The 19,309-nt window shown below is 42.1% G+C and overlaps 1 protein-coding gene across 3 annotated transcripts in view; it reads right to left on the bottom strand.

Annotated features, from left to right (window-relative positions):
* RNF122 (ring finger protein 122) overlaps positions 1-19,309 on the bottom strand; it is a 55,533-nt gene that overhangs the window by 19,545 nt on the left and 16,679 nt on the right. For 2 of the 3 annotated variants that reach the window (XM_026718062.2, XM_026718060.2), the window contains exon 2: positions 11,000-11,156. In XM_026718062.2, the coding sequence (XP_026573847.1) occupies positions 11,000-11,156 (157 nt within the window). Of the gene's footprint in view, positions 1-10,999; positions 11,157-16,875; positions 17,024-19,309 lie in introns of those variants that run through there. The other variant, XM_087938915.1, reaches the window with a different exon arrangement.

Here is a 19,309-nt window from a genome sequence, read left to right as displayed (position 1 = left end):
GGCAACTGAAGTATGCAAACCACACAAAACAACTGCTCAGATATGATGCGTTGCGGGTCCCAGTGCCAGGATGAATCAGCTGACGACCTGCACCCAGGCAGACTGTCTGGGCGGGCTCCTCTTGATGGCAAAGATGACAGCGACACAAAGGTTTCTTTTGGTGAGAGGAAGCACAGATAGTACTACGCACCTCTCTTTTATTGTGCAGCAAGCAGGGGGGGGTTAGGTTACACATGAGGTTAGACAGGAATAGGGAATATTGCCATATATGGCTAATCCTTATGCTATAGCCAACTCAGGTTTTACACGTTGCTGTTCCTATAGTGTCGCCCTATATGTGTATTGGGTTTTCTGAGTACGTGACTTCCTACTGATGTGTCATGATATTGCAACATCTCCTCTGTTTTTTATTATTTTGATACACCTCTATTCTTTATGCTGCGAGATCTAGTCCTCCTCCGAGTCCAAGTCCTGCCGGCATATTAGAATGCGAGGGCCGTCTCCTTTTTCTGGGTATTCATCTTCGTTCTCCTCCGAGTCCGAAGTGAATGCCAATAGAGACCTTTTTTCTGCTGGAGTGTTGATCTCAGACCTTATTTTTACAAGCATGTTTATGTTGGTAATCTCAGTATCAATAATGGCCAGTCGTTTTTTGAGGAATTGCATTATTTTCCCAAATACACAAGGGCCCATGGCACACAGCAATAGGAGCAATATTAATGGTTTGAGTACCTTGTGACCAACGACAAGATGAAGGTGATTTTTGGGCAGTGAAATTGGTGGTGCTACCAACGGCCTCAAAGTAAGGGGGGCCTGCATTAAGACACAGCCAAAAATCATTGGTAATTGCAGGGTTGCTGGCATTGAGGAGGAGGTAACTAGAGTTTATTAACCGTAACAAAGGTTGGGGAACTGTATGGCCTGGACGATATTCTACCAGGGATATGTTTCTATTGGGACCTACTTGGATAGCGGGCCGCTCAATGACGAGTTTTATAGTAAAGGTATTGCCATAGTCGTACCCATCAGCATAAATCCGGATTCCCCAGGTAAGACCCACCTCCCACCGTGTAGTCAGCCTTTTCCCTCCCGCTGAAAACAAAATATACATGGGATTACATGGAGTCCATATGCTCCCTGAGGGGCAATCAGTTTGATGCCAAGAACCATTTTGGAAGGCAAAGATATAATCGTCTTTGATCGGTGGTGACCAGGAGATAGCGATGGACGAATCCCGGAGAAGGTGTGGGTGTCTCGGTTGTGCTGGTGTAGGCGGTGAGGCCTACCAATATCTGTCCGATGTCAGCTTTGAGGGTAGGCCACCAGGTGTATGGGTGAGTGGTGTTGCTGATGGAAAATAAGACACGATCGTAGGCATCATATATTGTCCCAGTTTGTTTCACTGGCTGGTGTAGATTGAGGGGGTTTGCAGGCAATGTTTATAGGAAAAAGGAAGAAAATAATGCAGTGAAGAAGAGGAAGCAGTTATTCATCATGGAGCTTCAGCCAGTGGAGATCCAGAGGGTCTGCGTTGGGTTGTGGCTGATCAGGTGGGGAGATGTGGCAAGGGCGCACACAGCGACCAGGAATCCAGAGAACTTTTTCAGGTAACTGAATTGCAGCGTAGCCTCGCCCCCAGGTGATAAGTTCAGCAGGACCCTTCCAAGCTGGATCTGGGAGTTGCCTGTAATAGACAAGTGGTCTTGCAGTGGGGAGAGAGGGTTTAGTGAAATGACGAGACACAGCAGACGAGGGAGGGTTTCCAGTGAGGTTAAGGAAATTAAGAGTATACAAACAGACATTTAACAGATTTTGCAGTGTCGGGAGGTTGGGGGGGCTAATCCCTTTTGACCCCGTGTACCGATCAAGGGCTCGTTTAAGCGTTTGGTTTGCCCTTTCTACAATAGCTTGCCCTTGGCTATTGAAAGGGATTCCAAATTTGTGGTTAATGGACCAATGATGGCAAAACTCCGAAAAAGCAGAGCTTGTGTAGGCAGGTCCATTATCCGTTTTTAGTATTTTTGGACATCCCAACACTGAAAAGGTTCGAATACAGTGGTTGATTACCTGTTTTGCATTTTCGCCCCTTTGGGGCGTGGCCAATATGAATCCTGAATAAGTATCAATGGTAACATGAAGATATTTCCATGGGGCAAAAGGAGGGTATTGAGTAACATCCATTTGCCACGTATCACATGCCTGAAGTCCCCTGGGGTTAACCCCTTGAGGGATAGCTTTCGCTTGGAGACTGCATGTGGGGCATTGTTGGATGATAGCAATTGCTTCAGCCATGGTAATGCCAAATTGTTTGACCAGAGCCTTTTTATTTTGGTGAAAATAAGCATGGCTTTCTCCTGCCGATAAGGGGGCAGTTTGTGTTTGAGCAGCAAAAACCTGTTGGCAAGCAGTATCAGCTCTGACATTTCCCTCGGAGAGGTAACCTGGAAGGTGCTAAAAGGGAAGTCTCCACAGAGGGGGAAAGATAAGAGCCATATATGTGAAATACTACTTGAGTGACATACAAGCTGTCAGAGATAAGATTGATTGGGATGTGAGAAAATTTTTCCAAGGCTAAGATGACGGCCGCTAATTCTGCTTTTTGGGCTGAGGTCTGAAGAGTTGTACGACAGGAATGCCATACTTAGAAGCAGCAGTTTTTAATTCCTTTAACAAAGCCCACTCCAATGGAGTATAATGAGGGACAGGATTACCCCCAGCAGCAGGGGTTTGAAGAATCATAGGGAAACAAGAAAGATCATCTGCAGATAGCTTTCCTTCCTCCAAAGCTGATTGAAAGGCATTAGGGACAGGAGGATCTGTCACCGTGGAGGAAGGAGGCAACAGAGAAGAGTCAAGGGGTGGGGGGGAGTAGGGTGGAGGTGCAGAGGCAGCAACAGGACAGAGTTCAGCAGAAGGTGGGTTGAGGAAGACTGGATAGAATCATCAGGAAAGAGAATATTAAGGGCAGCCATAATGGCACGCCAAGAACAAATAATCTAAGGTGGAGCCCTAGGTGGTTCATGCATCCATTTCCCCATCCGTTCCCAAGAGGAACGTTTAAGAGTGCCTTCCGCGGGATACGCGGGCAGTGTTGTTGAACATAACTCAAAAAATCATTCAAATACTTTTTGACAGAGGATATACATTTGTGCCGTTAGCCTTTTGCAAATAATTTGCCTTCTTCACTAAAGAGAGAAGTTCATCCCTATGCTTAAGCTGAACTTGAGAAAGTGAGGAGCCCATACTTACGATGCGCGAGCCTATTCCAGGTGCGTAGTACAGGAGTGAAGGAAGCGCATTCCTAGACAAGAATCACGCTTTGTCGGGGACGTATCGTTGAGACGATCACGTCGGGGTCACCAGTTGATGTGTTGCGGGTCCCAGTGCCAGGATGAATCAGCTGATGACCTGCACCCAGGCAGACTGTCTGGGCGGGCTCCTCTTGATGGCAAAGATGACAGCGACACAAAGGTTTCTTTTGGTGAGAGGAAGCACAGATAGTACTACGCACCTCTCTTTTATTGTGCAGCAAGCGGGGGGGGGGGTTAGGTTACACATGAGGTTAGACAGGAATAGGGAATATTGCCATATATGGCTAATCCTTATGCTATAGCCAACTCAGGTTTTACACGTTGCTGTTCCTATAGTGTCGCCCTATATGTGTATTGGGTTTTCTGAGTACGTGACTTCCTACTGATGTGTCATGATATTGCAACACAGATAGGTGGGAGTTGCCATTCTTGGCTCCAGAAATGGCATTTTCCCTGCCTCCTGATGTGTTTTTCATGCAGGGAATTTCAATCCTTTGAGACAGAAGCATAGGATGTGGCAACTGTATTTGTTCCAGCAGATCTTGATGATATCATAGCAAAGTAGAGTCTTCCTCTTGGTTCTCTTCATCATCGATTGCTGGATAAGATCTCTCTCCCTCCCTGCTTTTGTTTGTGCATTGTGGTTCTATTTGGCATACAGAACTTAGGGAAATGAGGATAAATATGCATTGGCTGTTCCATTGCCTGCACAGATGTATCCTGCCATATTACAAAGCTCCCTTACATCAAACCAGGAAACTGGTCCATCTTGAGCAAGATGATCTATTTTTCTTTGCATCACCTGCTCTTTGAGACAATGGCAGCTGCCAGTGACTGAATATGTAAACTCCTGCATATGTAAATCATCTGTACTTCCCTGCAATAGCTTCCATCTGGAAGGTGTTCTGAGGCAAAAGGTGCCTCCACTTCCTACTTTGGTATAAAAGGCCAGCCATTTCTATGAGCATCTTGGGCTTTCAGCCATATGGATTATGATAAGAGAAAAATGAAGAATTGTGCAATTCTTAACCAAAGGAATGAGAGTGCTGATAACAGTTGGAGCAAATGTGGAACAGTTGGAGCAAATGTGGTGGGTCCAACCTCGGGTACAAATGTGGACACAATTCTGCAGCATGCATGATAGTTGTATTGCGACACCCACAATTGATGAAACTGCAGCCCAATCACATTCAAAGGATACCAGATTGGTGACAGATGGTCTATTGATCCACTTTCAAGTCCTAAGTTTTGAACTGAGTGACCAAAGCAAGGCTGAAGACTACTCTAAGCCCCTGACAGAGCAATGCAACATTTGAAAAGCTTGAAGTAAATATTGTTGAGAAAATTTCAGCTGTGATTTATTAATCTGACAGCTCAGTGTTCACACTTCAAAACTAAGAAGGTTGAAGTTTGACCTTAACACTTACACCCCAAGGTAATATTGATTAGCTGGAAAAAGGCAAACCTGATCACATATTTCCTGTATGTTTCCACTTAATGTTCTGTGGTCCCAAAGTTCCAGAATGAGCTGGTTGACAGCAGTTTGATGTCATTCACCAGGTTCTTTCTAGACATTCTGGCCGCAGATGACAGCAAAGGTTAAAAATAAGCTTTCCATAAATAGATAAAGAGCCAGGACATCTTCCATAGAGACAATAGATCTATTCCAGCCTTCTGAATAAGACCTCCCCTGCCCCAACTTCCTATCATTTCCTGCCAGATTTTTAAACAAGCACCAGTCCTCTGAAATGGCTGGCTATTATTCTCAGGATTGGGTCACAGTTATATCCTTGGAAAGGTTTAAGCACTCAACTGCAGGATCATGATGAAGTCACCATTCATTTGAGAAATTATGATGAAAATGTTTTGGAATTTTTAAGTTTGGAAGGAGAAAAAGAATGCATGCACATTTCCTACAGTCCCTTGAGGCCTGATGAGAGTTGAAATCCAAACTATATGGATAGCAAAATTGCTTATCCCTTAGGTCGACCCAGTTAAATCAGTGAGCAAAGCAAAGAAAGTAATTTTTCAGGAGCAGTATTCCCTGCTAATAATAAGTTGCAGTACAGGTAGACCTCAAGTTATAGCCATTCATTTAGTAACCATTTGAACTGTCGGTTTAAGATTTGTACCTGTTTTCAGCCACTGTATTGTTTATATCGTGTGTGTGTGTGTGTGTGTGTGTGTGTGTGTGTGTGTGTGTGAGATGAGCAACAGTTTGGTTTGAGCAAACTAAAGAGAAGCAGCATCTTCTCCAGTGTGCTGATGAGAGAATCCAAACAATGGGTTAACTCTGCCTTTCAGCCCAGAGACTGAGTCCTGTCAAACTTTGTAGCCATGTCTCTTGACTGTGTCTGCAGTTTTGACTCAGTGTTAGCTAAAGAGAGATGTTTGGAAGACAGCTTCTCAGAGCAAACAGGCAAAGCTAATTCTTTGGATTCTCTTAAGGACATTTAGATTGTCGAACTGTTCTCAAGACAATGAACACCTTGGCTGGCTCTCCAGTCCATCCCGCATAGCTGCCTTGCTTCGACTAGCTTCCCGACCTGGCTGGCTCCGCAGTCTGTCCAGCATAGCTTTTTGCAATGATTTGGTTGGCTCCCCTGGTCGATTTGGCATAGCTGCCATGTTCTGGCTCATCCAGACAGATCTGATGCCTTCCAAGCAGTGCAGGGGACCAGAGTCACTGCCTGGTTAATTCCAGATGCATACTCTGTAGTGGTGAAGCAGGGAAAGCCATGGCAACAGGGTTCCTATTAGGAATGACCCTGCGTTTCAAAAGTGTCTGTCAAAAGTGCTGAGAAACTCAGAATGGAGGATCCTGTGGCATCAGGGAACCATGAGGTGACTGACATGAGTGGGGAAGACTGGGGTTTCCCAGTCCAGCCCCAGATTGCCCAGAAAAGCTCCTTAGTGCCAAAATCAGCCAGTAAAGAAGTAGCTGCCTGAATAAGGGCAAAAGCCTTGCATTCCCAAAAAGCCTCTAAGGCTGAGGAAGGGGATGTGGAGGTGTCAAAAGGCCCTGAAGAAAGAAATCTCCAAAGCTGAGAGAGAAGCTGAGCAACTGAGACAAACAAATTCCTCTGGGGCAGGACCTGTTATTCCCTGCTCTTTGCAGGCTGAATTGTTAGTTCATGTGAATCCTGCCCTCAGGATATTCTGAGCTTCCAGGCTTGGTCACCAGATGGCACCAGAGAGCAATCTTCTCAGCTACCATTTACAGCAGACAGCAATGAGGATTATTTTGCTCCACTGTCAAACCTGCTACCAGAAGAGAGACATTGGGAGCCTACCTTAAAAAAGAAGAATCCTACTTCCAGTTTGAGCTTCTTCAGCAATGGACTGAAATCCGTGATTGTGCACAGTTTTGATCTGTGCTCACCACCAGAGTGCCCCAAGCCGCCTGGATTTGGGGCAAAAGCCACCCTGTACAGGTGGTGAAGAGTGGGGAGACTGCCAGCAGGGTCGAGGAGAGCTGCATCTCTCCTCCCCAGCTGGCCATTACTCCCTTTCCCGAAGGCGGTTGCAATGGTGGTCAGAAATGGCCACCTCAAAGAAGAACTTGACTGGAAAAGATTGTGCAGGAGGAAGATAAAAAGAGCAAGTTTTGACTGACTAGGTTGAACTGAAAAAGCAACAACATAAGGTACCCTAGAATTTGAATTACAAAGAATAACTTGTTCCCAAAGAAGATTTTTGAAGTGGCGAAGGAGAGAGGGAAGGGGAAAGATTTGGTCTTTTTTTTCTTTCCTTCCCCATATTGACAGCTAAGAGACTTAATTAAGAAATTGATAAAAATTCATTTTGACATTAATAGGCATTTAAGCTGAAGATAAAATGTCAAAGGGATAATAAAGATTTTTGGATATTTAAAAACTTTTAAAAGAAGGAAAGAAGAGAAAAAGAAAAAATAAAAGGGTGGGATCTGGAAAAATGGAGGAGACCATCTGGAAGTAAAAGGAATTAACAGTGAAACTTTAACAAGATTCCTAAAAGATATATTCTAACTGAAACTTTGTAACAAGTTAAATAGAACCCCAGGAAGAGAAAGTGGAAAAAAGAAGCAGGAAGAAACAGCTTTGGATTATTTGGATCATTTGGTGATTTTTGGATTTTTGGTTATTGGATTTAAATGACTAAAATCAACCAGGTGGTTGTTTAAAAGTGTTTAAAATGGCATCACTCTTGGAAGAACTGAAAATGGAACTAAAGAAACAGAAAGAAGATGCACAAGAAGGAAGAGGGTTTTTTGGCTTCATATTTCAATTTTTAGAAATGGAGATCTTGAACTATGAGAAACAACAAGAAATGCTTCCAGAACAAGAAGGGTGGGACAAAGAAGAAGCCATTTTTAATGATCAAGTAATTCTATGTGGGGAAAAACAAGGAAAGGGGAGAAAGAGAGTGAAAAATTTAAGATCTGAAAAAACAACAACAACAAAAAGAATAGTTTGAAAAGCAATTACAATATTAGGAAGAAACAGAAGAGAGGATTGCAGGAGAGAAAATTAGTATTAGAGAGACAAGGGATCAAAAAAGGGAGGGAGAAGAAGAGGGGGAAGAAGGAAAGGAAAAGAAATTATAAAGGACAGAAACAGGATATAGAGATACAGGGAAAACGTACAAGGATTAAAGGTATAAGCCCATTTAGAAGACATAGAGAAAATGGGTGAAAATTTAATTGAAAGAGAGGATTCTGCAAGGGTACATAAGAAAGCATTTTTATATTAGAAATAGAAATGAACTCAGAAAATATGAAACAAGTGTGATTAAAATGATAGATAAAATACTTATTGTAATGGAATAGAATGTTTGTTAATAAATGAAATAAAGAGAATGAGAGAATGAAATTAGGAAAGGATGGGAACATTCTAATTGTTATCAATGATTTATAAAAATTTAAGTGAAGAGAAATATGAAAGAAATATGAAAAAAATTATAGAAATATTATAAGTGTTCCTAAGGAAGCATGATATTTAATTGAAAAGAAATGTTAAAGAGGTTAATTAATATTAAGAGAAGATTGTAATTAACATTAATGGTTGAGCTGAATTGGAATAGAATAAGTGATTTATATACTATTGTTATATACATATTTTCTCTTTAAGAACTTAGTGTGTATTTTAAGAATGTACCAAGCAGAATTCGATTGGCAAAAGTTATGTGTTATAAAATAGAGGTTAGATATTGAATGTTATAATTGTAAAGGCATAAATTGAAGTTTAAATAAGAGTTGAATGGACAAAAATAAAAAAAATACAATGGTGTCATACTCCAATCAGTAACTACAGGGGAAAACTTGTTTAATGAGAAAAGAAAATAAGAAATTGAAACAGGACAGACAAAAATATAAATAGAATGATTTGAAAAATATTGAAACTTAGAAAAAGATATATAATTGAATTTAGAAAGGAATGAGATACTTAAAAACAAGGTTGAGAAAACTAAGGGAAGGGGAAAATCACTGAGAAAATGCTAAAATAGTAATAAGATATGGAATAGAATACAAAGATGAATATGAAATTGAGTTTGTGTCTGTATGGAGAAGTGATAACCGGGATCATGCTATTCTCAAAAAAATATTCATATTGTTTTGTGAAACCCCCCAAAAAAAAATCTTACACACAAAAAAAGAGAGAAATCCTGCTCCAGAGGCCACTTTTATACTCAGAGCAGCAGGGCTCTGCCGAAGGGAGAGCCAAGGGCCTGAAATTTCTGACCAAATGAGACTTCTGATTTCAGAGACCATAGTGCAGGAGATTGCTGCAGGCTTGCAAGCAAGGCTGTCAGACTGCTTCTGTGGCATCTGACACCTCTCTTCAGCAAGGCAAACACCTGGCAGCCCAGGTTCAAAGAGGCTTGGCAGTCTTTCAGGGACCTCACTCACCCACTTTATCATACAGAGCAGGGGATCACTCTCAGGGGACAAGGACCAGAAAGAATTGATACTTTTAGAGGATGAAGGGGTGATCCCTGATCCCCTGGCCTTCACAGGGCTCTTTTGCCTGGCCCTCTTTAAATCTCCCCTAAAAAAGGCCAAAACCACAGCTCAATTGGGAGCTGATCCGAATACATCAGAGTCAGCATTGGGCCTACCAGACCCAAGTGAGCTGCTCTTTTCAGAGCCAACCATGGAGAGTGAAGAGATTCCCTCACCCAAATTATTCCTGGATGTGGTCCAGTGGCAATGGACCCAACTAGGAACAACCCACCCCAAGACAAAAAATTTTATAACGTGGCCCCAGACCTCGCTGAGGTGCTACAACTGCCAACAGTAGATGGGTCTGTGGTGGCCTTTGCATCCTCCATCATCCTGTCTAATGACATGACGGATGCCCTGAAGACAGAGGATAGAAAGGCAGAACTGACCCTCCACAAGGCACATCAGGCAGCAGCCTGGGCAGTCAAGGCAGCAACGGCCACCTCCTTTTTCAATAGAGACTCTTTGCTCTGGCTTCTCCAGATGCAAGCTAGAGTGTCAGCCTCTATAATGTTTTCATGAGGCCTCATGCTGTTTGCTTACTGTCGGCTGCCATAGAAATGTGGGGAGGAGAAGTTTGGTATTTGGGAGGGGAAGTTTGCTGGAGAGTGGAGATATCTTCTGTGTGAACCGAGGGGGGTGGGGAATGCTTTCCTGCTTACTGCACAACTGCATGGACTTATCTCTGCCCAGCCAAGTTCAACTGTCTCGGCATGCCAGATGAGGGAAAACCCACCTGAAGATGTACCCCACATGACACTATAAGCACTGCAGATTGGATGTCTAGTCTGGACCCTTGGGGGAGGGAACTTGGGATAACTTTCAATATGTAATTTTCATGCCTATTGTCTCAGATCTTGTTTTTCTTTTGTTGCCATCACTTCAAACTCAGTAAAGGGCTGGCGATGGTTGGGGTGATGTGTGCAAGGCAGCCTTGTCCTGCATGGGCAGGATTAATGGCTTCAGCGGGCCGTATCTAGCCTGCAGGCCTTACTTTGAGGACCTCTGCACTATCTAATCTATTAGCATAACTGACATAACAATGGGCAATTTTTTTCTAATATTCTATCTTTCTACTCACCTATTTTTACATTTTTCATAATGGAGGCTTCAATCAAAGTCAACAGAAAAGACAGACAAAATCAAGAACAGCACAGTTGGTTATCTTGAATGAACAGGGCTGATTTCATGTCCTGGCCCCTCTGGCATGTGATTTGAATGCCAAGGGACCATACATTTCCATGGCCAATCCCTTTGCACGCAAAAATATCCAGATTCAGTTCTGGCCCTGACATTTAGAATCAAGTAGATTAGCAAGCAAAAGAGTTTTTTGCCTGAGACAATGCAGAGCTTCTGCTTAATTAAGTCATGATTAAAATAAAGAGTAGTTTCTTACAATATATAAACCCAACCGAATGTTTTATGGAAGACTGCACAATAAGCTATGGATCTTACTGTTGACCTTGGAGATTAGTTTGAAAACTGCTGCTCTAATTTAGAGAGGTTTAAAATTAAAATTACTGCAAGCATTGATTCTTCTTCAGTCTAACTAGGGATTAGATTGAAGAAAAACCAATACTTTCAAGTAATCAATTCAGCTGAAAATAGCAAGAGGACACGAAACTATAGCCAGTAGCCTAGGCACATTTGTCAAGTTTCCTTTCTATTGCCAACTGCACTCAAGACTCCCTTTGGAAACATGACTCACCTAATGAAGTAACAGCAGAAAATAAGGCTGAGTACAAAGATGAAGACACCTGTGCCAAAAATCACCATATAGATGTTCAGTGGCAAGTCCTGGAAAGTTATGGGAGGCATGGTGCACGTTTTGTTGCTGTAGATCAGTCCCAGACCACAGAAGCATCCTAGAAATGAGAAAGAGAAGGGGGTAAAGTTGTATTTGTATCTAATGCTGAACCTAGATCTACTCTAACCATAATTGGTTGAACATGCCTTTAACAAGCTAGGCTCAATCTTGTGGATGAACAAAGTTCTCAGAGCCTGTTGAACTAATTTTAGAATTGATATATCGTATTATCTATTTATCATCTGTCTATCTAGATATTGCTTGGAACATATCAGAAAAAAATGAAAATTATGTTGATGCTACATCTAATATCCATGCATAACATTCTTATATAGCCACTGGGAACTCAACACTACTACAAGGCTCATTGGCACCAATACAGATTGAGAGAAACCATGTAAACCATGATCCTTTAGAGCACTGTTGATCTCTAAATTGTGGGAAAATTGAATAGGTGGTGACCAACACATATTAGATGATAACTTTCTTTTGGTCCTAAGTCAAGTCAGAAAAGGTGCCTCAGGAAGAGGAGATCAAAGAGGTAGCACAATAAGCCTTCTCTTGGCAGTGCCCAGAAAATCTGCTTGTGCTAATTCATTAAAAAACTAAGGAATGAATTTTGTGAAATTGTGGCAGCCATTGATTATGCAACTTCTAAAGCAGAGATGTGGAGTCTATGGCTATCTGGCTGTAGAACTCCCCATATCTCCCATCACTAATCATTTTCACAGATGCTACTGGCAATGGTAATCCATCCACAACTGCTTGCAACCAAGCTTGCAGTTATAATGTTAAGCAGAGTTGGATGTACATTTATTTTCATACATTTATCTAAATAGTCCGATGGTGCTCAAGGTATTATGACATTTAAAATGGCAAAGAAAAAGATAGCTGGAAGACAGCATGAGTACCAAACAAAGCATCCCTTCCTCAAGGAGCTGAGTAGCAAAACTGTGCAACGTACGATATATGTTGGTAGTTTATATCTTCTAACCTAGATGGCTATGCCTTGAAGAGAACTCCAGTATTGGAGAACATCAAGTAAAATAGTAACATAGTATTTTCCTCAGCAACAACTTAACCATGACAGGCAATTCCCCTTAAAGGCTCAGAAGACCTCTTGTTACAGCCAATCTGGATATGTTGGTTTAAAATCTCATCCTCACCAACTAATACATTAGGAGGCCATGGCAATTAGACTTCCATGGTTGGAAGCAACTATAGAAACCACTGAAGTCAACTACCCCCAGCCTAAAGTATGAAGCAATGAAAGCCCAGTCAAATGAACTATTTTAAAGAAATGGTACAGAAATAGAAATGGTTGATTTCATGCGTAACACAGATAATATAGAAGCAGTAAGAGGAAGACTGTCTTAAAAGCCCTACAAACACAATTTAAAACATCAATATCGGGTTCCAGGCAGAAACCTATAAGTAAGGTATGAAATGAATTCAGAGAGATTTCATCCTGAAGCAGAGATAATTAAATGCTAGCCACCAAGCAACAGACGGAGAGTAGAAAAGGTGATTTTTCAGGATGAATGCACTGTTTTAATTATCCAAACAACAAGCATAAGTACACATAGCACTTGACCTTTGCTTTCCCCAAAGAGGGTGGAAGTGGCAGTAATAAGGCAGGAATTTTAAAAGCAAGGAACTGGTGTACTTCAAGAGGTGCTGAGTGCAGGAATGCTCTGAGCCCCAAAGCAAGAGGGGAAGATGGGGGTCTCCTTTAATAAAAGACCTTATTTTGCAGAAAACAGTGAAGCTTCCTTGTCTTTTCCAAAACACTTTCCCTTGGATGAACTTCTACATTCTTGCTGCCTCCTCAGTGGTGCTAGGGAATCACTTTGGTAGCAAAAGCCAATTTGCAGGCTGATAAAATGAAATGAAAACAGGAGTGAGCAGCTCGCTTTCTCCCAACCATTGCAAAAGTTTGCCAGGATGATGAGTCTCAAAAGTTCGAATCAGTTCTGACATCTCTCTGGCCTTAATCCTGTCCTGTATCCCACTAGTGGTAGGTTTCCATAACCACTAGGTAGAACAACTCTTGTGAAACTATGGCCACCATCTATGACAACAGCATTCCTGGAGTTCATTTCCTCTCTAATCAAAATATATGTTTTTATTTTACTTTTCTTTATTAAAATTATATGACAGGTCCCCAACTCCAGGAAGTAAATTGAAAATCAAAATGCTTCAAGGAGGGCATGATTTGCTCAAGTCACTTGAAAGGTGCTATTGACTTTGGCTCAAATAGGAAGCTGTTTTAAAAAACCTTTGTAGAATAAAAAAGTTTTATTTATCTCCTAGTACTTCTTGACAGTTTCTTTAGCTCTAACAATTGTGTTTTAGCTTGACTGGCCCATGTGCTATTTGCTGCTTCTGAAGTTCTGGAAAGGTGGGAAATGGGGTGTTAGTCTTACCTGTCATGCTCCTTCTCAGTGTGCTGATAGAGAATCCAAGGAATGGGCTAACTCTGCCTTCCTGCTCATTAGACTGAATCAATCAAGTCTTTGTAGTCCTGCCTCTCGTGTCTACTTTCCTAATTTTTGAAGAGGGCATGATGATTGACTTGAACATGATGCTAGACTTGACCATCCCTAGACTCTGGCCAGAGAGCTGCCAGGGTGGTGTTGGATTCTCTCTCAGCACACTGAGGAGTGGGTCAGGTAAGACCAATGCTCCTTCTCCAAGTGTGCTGAGGAAAATCCAAGGAATGCAACATACTGGCATGTCCTAAGGGTAGGTAGCAATCTGGTCCAGAGTCCCCGAGTTTGTGTACATCTTCTGGAGAACTCATTTACCAAAAGCTGCTTCAGTGAAAGTGAAGGTATCCAGCTTATAATGCCATATAAATGGGGATGGAGAAGACCATGTTGCTGCTCTGCATATCTTCTCAATAGAGGCCTGAGTGGCCCACGCAGCTGTGGTGGCTGCACTTCTAGTGGTGTGAGCTGTCACTCACTGAGGCAATAGAAGAGCCTGAAGTTCATATTATTTGGCAATGCATGCTTGTATCCACTGGCCTATTGTTGATACTGTGCCTTTATTACCCAACGTGGAGGGTTGAAATGACATGAACAGGGACTCCAATCTGGAAGGAAGCTATACTCTTGATATAGATGTGGTAAAATCAGTTCCTGTGTCCTATGAAATAAAGAATTGATCTTGGGCAGGAACGAAGGGTCCAAGTACAGAACAACTCTGTTGGGATGGAAAATGCATAGATCCTTCCTGATTGAGAGGGTTGATAACTTGGGGATGCATCTCGCTGAGATGATAGTTATGAGAAAGGAGACTTTGCAGGTGAAGAAATGAAGGCTGGTGAAGCGCAAAGGTTCAAAGAGTGTAGAAGAGAGTCTGGAGGACCATAGCTGGGATATCGGTGTACTGTTGGAGGCTTTAAGTTAGTCATGCCTCTGATAAAGCTGTGCACAATAGGGTGCTGTGCAAGGGACTCCAGATCCTCACAAGATAACACAGACAACAGGTGGCCACTTGTCCGCATATTGTATTGGGCGATAGGCCCTTGTCTAGCCCAGGATTTGGGCCACCGATACTTAGAGGGGATCAATAGAGGTTTTGGAGCACTAGGCACAGAAGGATTTCCAAGTGGAATCATAAATCCTATTGGTCAATGGCCTCCTAGAGGCTTGAATGGTATCACATGGCCAGAGAAGTTGTCCAGCCTCAGAGCTCTCTGCTCAAATGCCAAACAGTCAGCTGGAGCCATTGTGGGTCTGGGTGGAGGGCAACTCCCTGACTGAAGGAGATTTTGTCTGGTAGGATAGCTGGCTGTTTGACAGGGTGACAAACAGGTCCAGGATTGGAGAGCCAAACCTTTTGGACAGTGTCCTGAACAGGTCAGGGTGCAGGCACCATTCTGCATGATCGACTGTGGCCCGGCTAAGCCAGTCCGCCCAATATATGCTCTGCTCACAGGGATAGAAGATGCCATTCCATCCAGTAAAATAACTAACCAGAAATGTGGCTGGAGTGGATGCTCACTGGAAGATAAGGCCCACAATGAGAGGCTGGATGAAGGGCTTAATCCCACCACTCCACAGGCCAGATACTTTGCATTGATGGGCCATATCCATCCCGCGGGTCATAGTTTGAGGATCAGTGATCTAGATCAACAAAGCCAAAGGCCCAGCACCTGTGGCAGATACTTGACTAGGGAATGTCTGTTTAAAGAGCATCTCCTAAACCAAGTTGGAAGATGACTATAGAGGAACCAGAAGTATTTCCAGACAACTGCTTTGGTTTGTTTTGAAGTTACACCTGTTCTCTTAAGATGAATAACCAAATAATCTTAGGAAACTGCACAAGGAAGGAAACATTGTCACTTCTCTAATAGGCCACTTCAGTAAAAGATGATTAAGGATGTTATCTAGGGGGTGACATAGATAAGTTCAAGTGTTGCAATATGTTCTACACAGAGGTGGTATTCAGCAGGTTCTGACCAGTTCTGGAGAACAGGTAGCAGAAATTTGGAGTAGTTTGGAGAACTGGCAAATGCCACCTCTGACTGGCCCCACCCCCATCCATTCTCTGCCTCCCGAGTCCCAGCTGATTGGCTGGGTTTTCTTTTGTTGCCCTGCACAGGAGAACAGAGCTGGAAAGCAGGCTAGTGGGGTAAGTAAGGAATGGGATTTTGCAGTAAGCTTCCCCTAGGAGTGGGGAGGGAATGGAGATTTTACAGTATCCTTCCCCTACCACGCCCACTATGCCATGCCCACCAAGCCACACCCACTGAACCAGTAGTAAATGTTTTGGAATCCCACCACTGGTTCTACAGCAAATCGTCAGAAACAGCATGGTACAGAATTCAAATCCATTACCCCGTATTAAGGACATTTTTTTCCAACTGCTGTAGAATTTGAAAGATACACAGGAGTTTTTCTCAATGGTAGCAGTTTGAAGGTGCATGCATGACAATTCCTAGAGTCCCATAGCAAGTTGAATTCTGGGAACAGAAGTCCACACATCTTAAAGTTGCCAAGGTTGAGAAACACTGACACTTAGACTAAAAATAGTTATTATATTCCATAAAGACAGATGTTACTGATACAACTAAGACTGCTTCTGCTTGCCCACACGCCAAATCAGAAGGGGAAAGTTGTTTTATTTTGAAGGAGTCAATCTTATCAGAAGGAAGCAGGTTTACTGGTTGGTTTCTCCTACCATTCTTTCTGATATGTTCTAAAAAAAAATCACATTTCTTCATTTTCTGGGCCCAAGGAGACAGCATTACTGCTCCCAAGGAGACAGCAAAAGGAAACTTTCTCCTGTTCATTTGTTATGCAGTCAAGGATGACAGATAAATCATAATAAATAATAAAATAGAAGAGCCCAATTGAGAAGAAGATTTGTCATTTGTGCATTGCTGCATCAATACATCACACCACTGATCTATCTGTCTCCCTTCTGCCTGCACAAACAGCAATGATTCACCAGCAGGAACCATAAAAACATTCCAAGCCCACTCTATGCCCCAATCAAAATATGCAGATTTCAGGTGTCTTTGTCCATGCATGCAGTAAAATAGTTGCTTTGTTCTAGGCAAGTAATAGAGCAAAATCCCAAAGACATTAGCAGCCAAGGAGGAAGAAGGATAGGTTACCAGGAAGATTGGACATGGATAGACAAGATGGTGGGGTATAGTCTATCAGGAAAGGTTGAGAAGGTAGTGTTGAGAAGGATTAGAAGAAACCTCAGGTTATTTCTCCATCTAGCTGGCTACAGTTGGTACTGATAGATGGTTTACTAACCTCTGACTGATGTTTCTTCCACCACCTGGTGCCTGAGACTGTCCACTGAGGACTGCACAGATGGTTCCTAGGAGCAGGCTGCCTCATCAGTAGAACATCAAGAAAGAAGAAGGAGTTTCCTTCTTTTCCCAGTTTGAACACAGTTTTTCTACGTGATTTAATAGCAACAATAATGTTTACCTTGTGAAATTCATTGTAAAAGAACAGAATGTAAAATCAGCCTCTCCTAAAGGAAAGTTATAGAATGTATAGCTTTCTTTTTCAATATTTCCAGAAAATTTAACATACCACATTTCTCCCACCCTGACTCTCTTAAAAGTAGGTTAATTAGGATAAAACAGAGTTCCTTTCAGCTCAACAGTATAGAATAACACAGTATTGACAATAAAAAAATTTTTCCTTTTGTTTTGGATTCTGAAGTTTGCCTGATTGCTTTGGCATAGTCTGTCCTCCACTGTTTATCACCTTTAAGAAAAAAAGTTGGTAACTGAATTGCTCTACAATTTTGATGTAAACTGTAAAGGCAATGTTGCCCTTAAGTTGGATCTTGTCCCCAAGTGACTTCACAAAAGCATTTGTGCACATTGATCTCAGCAAGAGACTAGAAATTGATATTGGTATAATAATAGGAGCATGATTCAGATGTGTTGGTGAATCAGAAAGCACAGGAGCTGGGCCATACTGTGGCCAACATGCCTATGGCTTATTGCAAAACATGACTGCAGCCAACATGTAACTGAGCATTCCTGTGTTACTTCTTCTTTCCCAGGCTTTCCTTCTTTTCTAGAATGATTCTGACAAATTCAGGGTTAAGGGAGGCAATCTTAACTAGTTGTTTCTATCCAACAGAATGCGGGGAGGGGATTCAATTGATAGTTATTTGCAAGGCCACTTCCAAGTATTCCTACCCAGAAGAAACATAGACAGAATAAATCATCCCAGACAGTAATTTAATTTAATTTCATATAAATTCCAGATCAGACTTGGATGCATCATAAGCTTAGCAGATTCCAAACTAAAATGGAATAAATGTCAAATTCAAAAATAGAATTCACCATGCTACAATACCAGGAATGAATCATAGGCTTTTTAAAAAGAAAGCCTGAAAAAAAATGGACATTGATAAGTAGATTTGTCCATCTTGATTTCCCTAAGGCAAATCTTATCTCTTGAGAAAAACCTTATGAGGTGAGAAGTCCATTCCCTAATGGATCAGGACAGTAACTTGACTGAGGCCTCAAACATTAATGGTCCTCATCTGAACATTCCAATCTTCTAGCAAAAGGACCAACTCCTCTGATTTTATCGAGGGAGAAGTGACTTTCCAGTAGAGATGCCTAGTACTGTGGCACTCCACAAATTATATTTATCTATCAAAAGTTTTACAGCTGGCCATCTACCTCAAAGAAGGACTCTTATCAATATACTTGTCAAGCTCAACCTACCTAGCATTGAAAATAGCCCATATTTATATTTACTTCTAAAACTCAGCTTGTTTGAACAAAGAGAAATGTAATTCAAGATATAATGGACAAATGTCCTGGGGCCTGGTTGTAGTAATTCCTTATCTTTGCATTTTGGAAGGTGCATTATACTAACTTGACCCAATTCTAACCCTGTCATGCCCCTGGTGGAGACTGACTCTGAGGGAGAGGAGGAACAGATGACAGGGAATGGAAGTGTGGCTCCAGAGGTTGTGGAGGAGGCTGGGGAAGGGCAGAGGCTGGCTGAGCAGTCAGAGGAGGACCCAGGCCCATCCCTTATCCATCCTAGGGCATGCAGGGAGCAGAGGATAAGGGAGAGATGTGGTCTCCTCGGGAGGAGAGGGCCTTGATCCTCTTCATGGGCTGCAGGTATGACAACTGAATAAGAGTTCAGACCTGTGTACTGGCAACGCTGGAAACAAATTATGTAAATATCTCTAGTTTATAGTTCCTCTCTAAGTTTGGTGTCCTTCCCAGTGCGTGTTATCTGTGGACATCCTCCAGCCCTTATCTTGCCTGGTTTGTGTTGCTTTTTTCCTTCTTCGTGTAACTGTGAGGGAGTTTTTTTGTCTTCCATCAAAGATATTCAGAACTTGGAAGCAAACTGAAGGAATAAAGGGGGCTTCAGCTGTTTTCTGTGACTGTGTTTGTTTTGTATCCCACCCTGGGTCATCACTATTATGATATGTACAGAATAACCCTTGAGTAACAAGGATATGCACATGGAAACGTTTATGAGAGTAGTTATGAATAATTATTCAGCCACACACAGATACACTAGATTGAGTTAAAGTTTACTTTAATAAATGGTCCAGGTCATATATGTTCAACAGTCCAAAGAATATCTAATTACAAAGTCTTCTTACCGGTTGCCTTTGTCATTTACAGTAAACAAAGATATCAAAGTATAAGCACAGCATAAATACAACAGAGAACCTTTGATAGCAACA

Source organism: Pseudonaja textilis, chromosome 9 (genome assembly GCF_049901715.1).
Source record: "Pseudonaja textilis isolate UNSWEBS1 chromosome 9, rPseTex1.2, whole genome shotgun sequence".
Lineage (NCBI taxonomy): Eukaryota > Metazoa > Chordata > Lepidosauria > Squamata > Elapidae > Pseudonaja > Pseudonaja textilis.
Note: the sequence above shows the minus strand (reverse complement) of the source record. Positions and strands in the feature narration are given on the sequence as shown.